Source organism: Amphimedon queenslandica, unplaced genomic scaffold, assembly GCF_000090795.2.
Source record: "Amphimedon queenslandica unplaced genomic scaffold, v1.1 AMPQUscaffold_10356_Cont17108, whole genome shotgun sequence".
Classification (NCBI taxonomy): Eukaryota; Metazoa; Porifera; class Demospongiae; order Haplosclerida; family Niphatidae; genus Amphimedon; species Amphimedon queenslandica.
In genome coordinates this window covers 1-6680 of record NW_003549373.1, presented here as the reverse complement: position 1 = coordinate 6680, position 6680 = coordinate 1, and the positions used below count along the sequence as shown (strand labels likewise).

Genomic DNA, 6680 nt, shown 5'->3' with positions numbered 1-6680 from the left:
GCAGGAACCCATTATTGATTGAAAGGTGACTTTTGACACATCACTAATTAGCTCTGAGGTCTCTGGTCTATCGTCTGCTTTATCTTTCCAGCATTTCTCCATCAGACGCGTTAAAAAGAAGTACCCAGTTTCGGCGATTGGCATATCAACAGTTGAAGGCCTGTCTCCCTGGACTACTTTAGTGTCAATTCTAACTGGTTGTACATTATGGAATGGATGACGACGGGCAATCATCTGATAAAGGAGCATGCCAAATGAGAATATGTCTGCTTTGTGATTATAAATGGTTCTTTTCTGTCCTATGTAAAGAACCTCTGGTGCAATGACACATTTATCCCCTTGAATACCCATGACACCTAATGGTGCCAAGTGTGTTGCTATTCCAAAATCGGTAAGTTTTGAATGACAGAGTGAAGTCTCATCCAGTGACCATAGGAGGACATTGGCTGCTTTGAGACTACGGAATATGATCCCGTGTTGATGTAGGAAGCGTAAAGCAGCTGCAACTTGGGCAGCAATACGGAACATTGTAAGTCTCGGGATTGGAGTTGATTCCTTGATGAGGTGTCTGTCAAGGGATCCCATTGGAGCCTCTTCTAGTATAAGAGCCGTCAATGGATGAACATTCACACCAACAAGACAGACTATGGAAGGATGATAGGATTTCTGTAGTAGTTTAGCTTCATGGCGTAGCTCATTAAAAGCTTCTTCCTGTCTCGTAAGATACTTTTTTATAGCGACACTTTTACCATGAAACTTTCCTCTATACACCTTACCAAACCCTCCCTCTCCTAGGAGGGAGTCCTTGTCTTCTTGAAACTTGATCTCTTCTGATTTGAGCAGATAATCAGCATCAAAGTCTTGGAGGAGCAAGTCAGGCATGATATCAACCAGAGAGACTTTGTGATTCCTCGCTGCATCTCTCTCATATCCACATTCAATCTGAGGTCTACTGCTAGTGATTATCGACATGTATTGATCTATTTTAAATTCGAAAGGTTTTTCACGTCCAAGCTTACGACACTCATAGCAAGGGACTCTCTGCTCTACACCAGAGTTCACACTATTCTCCTCCAGGCCCGGATACCACTCGTATATGAGGTTAAGTATAATATCAACCAACTGACAAATGAGCTTTGTGCCTTTACTATTTGGAGAGGCGAGGATAACAATGCCGTCCCTGTTTGTACCAGCTAGGACCTTTGATTTCCTGAGAGACTCAACCCCAAATGAAAGATCCGGGCCTTTGTAAACTATACCACTCTTCCAATAGAGGAGCTCAATGTCCTTGGGTTTGAGTGGCTTGGGATCTTCGTCATCCTCATCCACTATGAAACAGTTAATGTTGGGAAGGAGGAACTGGTTGGATGATGGAGAGAGAACAGGTGAGCTGATCATCTGAGCTGACATTTCATCAGTTACATTAGGCATAGGTGGTACCCCAGGTATTGTGTCCTCATCAGGAGTTGAATCAGTCTCATTGCTATGATCAGCTAGAACATCCAGTGCCCTGCATACCTGAGGAACTGTATGCATTATGCATGATATGAGACGACTCCAGAATCCCGGTGGAGATGAGGACTGGAAGTTAATGAAGCGAATGTAAAGAGGAGCAGACTTATCATATGGTATATCAGCCTTCTCTGGCCTCTCGTCTGGAAGCATGGAGGGGATCAGGATCTGACGATTGTTCAAAGGGAGGGCAATCTCAAACCGATCAAGGAGAGTGAGGTAACGCTCAAAGTACTCCCACTGGAATTTCGGGTCACGGAATAAGAATGGAACATTTCTACTGTAAAATATACCATTTTTAATGAAGGAGTTTTTCTCCCTGACTGTTACAATCTCACACATCACCTTATAAAACCATTGTAGATCAATAAAATAGAGCTCGTTGATCCCATGGCTCCTGTCATCATAATGGAGTATAGTACCAATGTCATTAAGAAAGAGTGTGGCAGTACGTAGCTCCTCATCACTGCATAAGTCAGTAAGATTAAGCTTGTGGACAAGATTCCTAAACTGAGCTACAGTCATGACGGGGTCTCTCAGACCTTTTCTGACCTCCTCTTGTACCTTCTCCAGCTCTTCGTTTAGCTTGATATAACTGGCTGGTATTTCTTGTCCCATTATTGGTAGACTCCTCTTTCCTCTGTATTTTGTTGCTTGATTGTATATGGCCTCCCTGAGGAGCTCAATATTCTCCAAACGGTTCATTAGACCAACTGCTAGTACCTCTGGTACCAATAGCTTGTTCTGATAGGTCTGTACTAGTTCAGCAACTTTCTCAAGGAGCTTGTCTACTTCAGGACGATCACCTTCTTCAACAGAATCAAGGTGAGTACCGACAATAAGGACACAAGAGCGAGGAGCTCTCAGTGCAATATTATCAAGCCAAGGTTTCAACTCTTGGATACCTTCCTCCCCATCCTGTACATTCCACGCCAACAAATACATTGATCGCTCTGATAGGAAACACTGATATATTGCACAGTACTCCTCCTGACCACCAAAATCCCAAATACTGAACTGGTACTCAATTTTCTTACGTCCCAGTCCCCCAGCATAATGCCACTTGCTCACATCAACCCCAACAGTCGACTGGTTGATACCGACATCAAGTCCTTGTAAACGGGCAACCAGTGTTGTCTTACCACAGTTCTGTTTCCCTAACAGCATGAGTTTCATTTGATAGAACCTACGAGCGGAGCGTAGTTTATTGTTGAGGTATCGTACACAGTCCCTGGCATCACGCTGCATGTTACGAGGAGGATCACTCAAGTCCTTGAGTCCGTCAGTAACAAGCTTAATAAGATTCTGTAATCGACCCATCTCCACTGGCAGAGAGCATATATTTTTATTGAAACTGATGTTCAAGTGCTGAAGACTCTTAAAGGAACAAACAGAGAGAGGGACAGTACGGAAACAATTATAACTAATGTTGAGAGTTCTAATGGAAGGAGCAACAATATCAGCTGGTAGACTAGAGAGCTCGTTTGAGGAGAGGTCAAGGACAGTGAGACCAGGGGACCACTCGTGTACATAAGGTATTTCAATTAGCTTGTTATTGCTCAGATTGAGCTCATTAAGACTGGGTAACTCAAACAGACAGCATGGGACAGTAACCAATTCATTGCGCTGGAAGTCTAGTTTTACCACCTGGAGAAGAGAGAGAGAAAAATACAGGAGGTTGCTGTTACCTATTATATCTAAAATACACTTTCACCTTTGCCTAGAGCACATTATGCATTCTTGCTCTTTTACAATTGCTGGCAACACTTCAATTTTTGTACACAGCACATAATCATTACATGATGATGTACAAGATTACAAGTACATGCTTTGTATGTATAGGTCTGTCTCTTACTTGTTTCAAATAGTCTCCAATTTCATTTGGGATGGCTTGAAATCCATTTCTAGCCAGTCTCAGTCTCTTTACCCAGTGTATCCTGCGGATCCAAGAGAGATCAAGTACAAGTAGACGGAGGCCATGCCAATAGACAGAACCCTCTTCCTGGTTCACATCAGTCCTCAGGAGAAGCTCCTCTCGTACAACGGAACTCTGATGGCGTCGTGCTATCTCTATTGGAACAACAGTTGAGACACGTCCACTTATGACAGCTTTCTGGACTTCAGAGAAATCATCATCATTGGCCAGTGGCTAAAAATAGAAATTGCTGTAAAATTTATCTGTGTACGTGTGTGTGATTATAGCATAAGGTCTAGGGTTAGGCTGTCAGGTACCTCAAACAATTTGGCTTCTAACATACTCTCTCTCTTCCTCACTTACATGTGTTGTGTTTTTTTGTGCTGGTACACCAAACAGCTTAAGGACCAAGTCTCTGTCATTTGTCTGTGCAGCAATGACCAGTAAGAGCATGGCCCTTGCCTCATGTTTCTGCAGTCTTTTAGAATCCTCCAGAGCTTGTTGGATGTTTTTGGCACCTTTGACGACAAGTCTCCCAACATTGAAATGGTTCCCAACCTCAACAGCAGCTGTGAGCGCATCCTCAAGGCAGTGAGGCTCCAAATCATCTATTCTGACTCGAAGTAACTCAGTTAGGTTATCACCATTTGTCTTCACTTCTTTAATGATCTCTATGAGTTAAAAATAAATTTTAGATAAGAAGATGAGATCATATTGCATGTACATGTATTTGTGGATTTTGGGGCAAAGACAGATAGGGAAGAGGGAGGGACAAATAATCTAAACCCAAACTGAAAATATTTATAACACAGTAATAAACAAGATCACTAAAGTGCATATCTTTGCCTCAATCTGTTTAATTAACAGTTTGCTTGCATGGTTAAAGTAGATGCATAAAATTGAGAGTGAAGCTTAGTAAAAATTTTGAGAAGCACTGCTACTGCAGCAATGTAAAGGTGTGGCTGCAATAAAGGATGTGCGCTCTGCCTCATGTCCACCTATAAACATTAATAAGCTCCATTTGTTGCATACAAACTTTTATTACACCCCTGATGTTTAAAAACCCTAACTGCTCATCATTCTAGAGAAGAGAACTGACTTGAATAAGCATGTTTGGACTATCATATCTAAAGAAATGAAGATGATTGGAGCAATTTTTTATATTATAATGAAAAAAGCTTCATATTAAGCCTAGCACAGCCTTGCAACCGGAAGTACTGTACAAACCACATCAATAATGCAAGGGTTGAACTTTGGTCAACTCATGCAGCGTTTGTACAGCACTTCCGGTGCATTTCCTGTCACAACACACAATATTAGCATTTTTATTAGTTCCATTTCTAAAAACTAGAACTATATATTTAAGTAATGGGTCTTTACATATCTAGAACTATATATTAGCTTTTCAAAAACTGGAACTAAAACTAAAATAGTGAGAATTAAAGTGTGGTTTTTGAAACTACAACTAGAACTTAAATGAAATGAAACTATAGCAGAACTATATGTATTGAAACATTAAACATCTGCGATGTTTACATATACAACACAATGTACAAGATGTGTGATGCATTAGAACATTTAACATGTGCACACATTGTAAGCTCTTCTTGCCTCGAAAAAGATGAATCAAGCATCACCAAGACAGAGAATAACTTTTTTTGAGAGGAATCAGGATTATAAAACTCCCAAGAACCCTACAAGAAAGTAGTGCCTCGAGTAGTGCCAGCTCATACAAGGAAATCACGTGAACATGCACACACCACACACACACACAAACAAAGGGATCACTTTACTGCCACAGGTAAGATTGGGCCTACATCACTAAAAGCAAAACAATGTATGGGGATGAGGGAGGCTTTATGTCTAGGGAAATAGCAAAATTAAGGTATGTAGGAGAATTTCCAGCATTAAGAAAAACGTTCTCATACATTTTAAAAAGAAATCAAATTGAAATGCATGCTACTAATCCTGATACAGAACAAACACATGTTAGCAGGGCTGATTATAGGCAACATGTGTACATTTAAGCACTTATTAATAAAGATACAAATTACTTTCTTGTACTTATAAATTTGATTAGTCTCTTAAACTGACCTTTGCTCCTTAAAAGTCGAACTATATTTGAATTTTTTCCCAGGCTAGCTGTCTGTCTTGGAGTTTTACCATAGTCATCAGTAAGACTGACATCAGCAGAACAATCTAGTAATACTCTGACACACTCAATGTGACCAACAATGGCTGCAAGGTGAAGCGGGGTGTAACCAGAATTAGCCTTGGCATTAACGTTAGCACCCTGTTCAATGAGATACGGAATGACTTTCAATCTGTTGCCAGAGACAGCTTCATGAAGAGGGGTGTAGCCAAAAACACCTCTTCGATTGTTGAGTAGATTGAAAAGGATTTCAGGTTCTACAGTGGCAACAAAATCCTACAAGAAAAAGAAATTAAATGATGTTATGCACTTCCACTTATACACATAATGAGAAGGGTCGTGCAGGAAAGAAACAAGGTGAAGCTCACCAACCTTTATCTTTTCTATCTTTCCATCGTGACAAAACTTGTGTAGCAGCTTGGCGTCATCTTGCATTACACCAGCCATGAATGAATTGAAACAAACGGTAGTGTACTAGGACTGAGAGTAGGAGAAAGCAAAGTCAACTCAGCAGCTAGCTCTAGCCCACCTACAGCCACACCTAGATCTAGAGCAAACATTAAAATTCTCTAGATCTAGATTGTTCAAAAATAGGAAAATTAAACAGAGCCAAATCTAAATGGATCTAGTTGTGAAGCAGCATGTATAGTCAGCTACACCTCTAACAAGTGTAGAAGTAGATCTAGATCATTGTTGTTTTCACCACCTCATTAAGGTTCTCTCCACCTTATGATGCCTCTAGAGAAGTCTTTAGACCATATGTGGCAAGATATAGGTGACAAGCACTATGAACTAATTTACTGGTAACTGTAGTCACAGAGTAATGAAGCACCATAGGTGCGTGGACTCGCCTAGATGCTTTTTACTATTTTGAAGCTACTATTATTTGTGAGTGGTAATCTTTGCAGTGGCTTTAAAATTGGCAAAAATTAGTACTCCCACTTATTAATAACTTAAGTTTATCAGTAGTTATAATTCAAAATTGCAAAAAATATTAGAAAAAGATAAATGGTTGAAACTGTACAAGGCCAACAAAGCTATCATAAAATTAAATAGTATTTATTTTCTTTTCTCACCTATGTAAATTAGTGATTTGCATTA

The 6680-nt window shown here is 40.2% G+C and overlaps 1 protein-coding gene across 1 annotated transcript; it reads right to left on the bottom strand.

The window, feature by feature from the left end:
* Positions 1-8: 8 nt before the first annotated feature.
* On the bottom strand, positions 9-6143 carry LOC100641317 (leucine-rich repeat serine/threonine-protein kinase 2-like; the record flags this gene model as incomplete). The annotated part of the gene is made up of 5 exons (XM_020006118.1): positions 5952-6143; positions 5522-5855; positions 3791-4098; positions 3368-3661; positions 9-3159 (listed from the first exon to the last, which is right to left on the bottom strand). Coding segments are annotated over exons 1-5 (4162 nt in total), but the record flags the coding sequence as incomplete, so codon positions are not given.
* Positions 6144-6680: the final 537 nt, after the last annotated feature.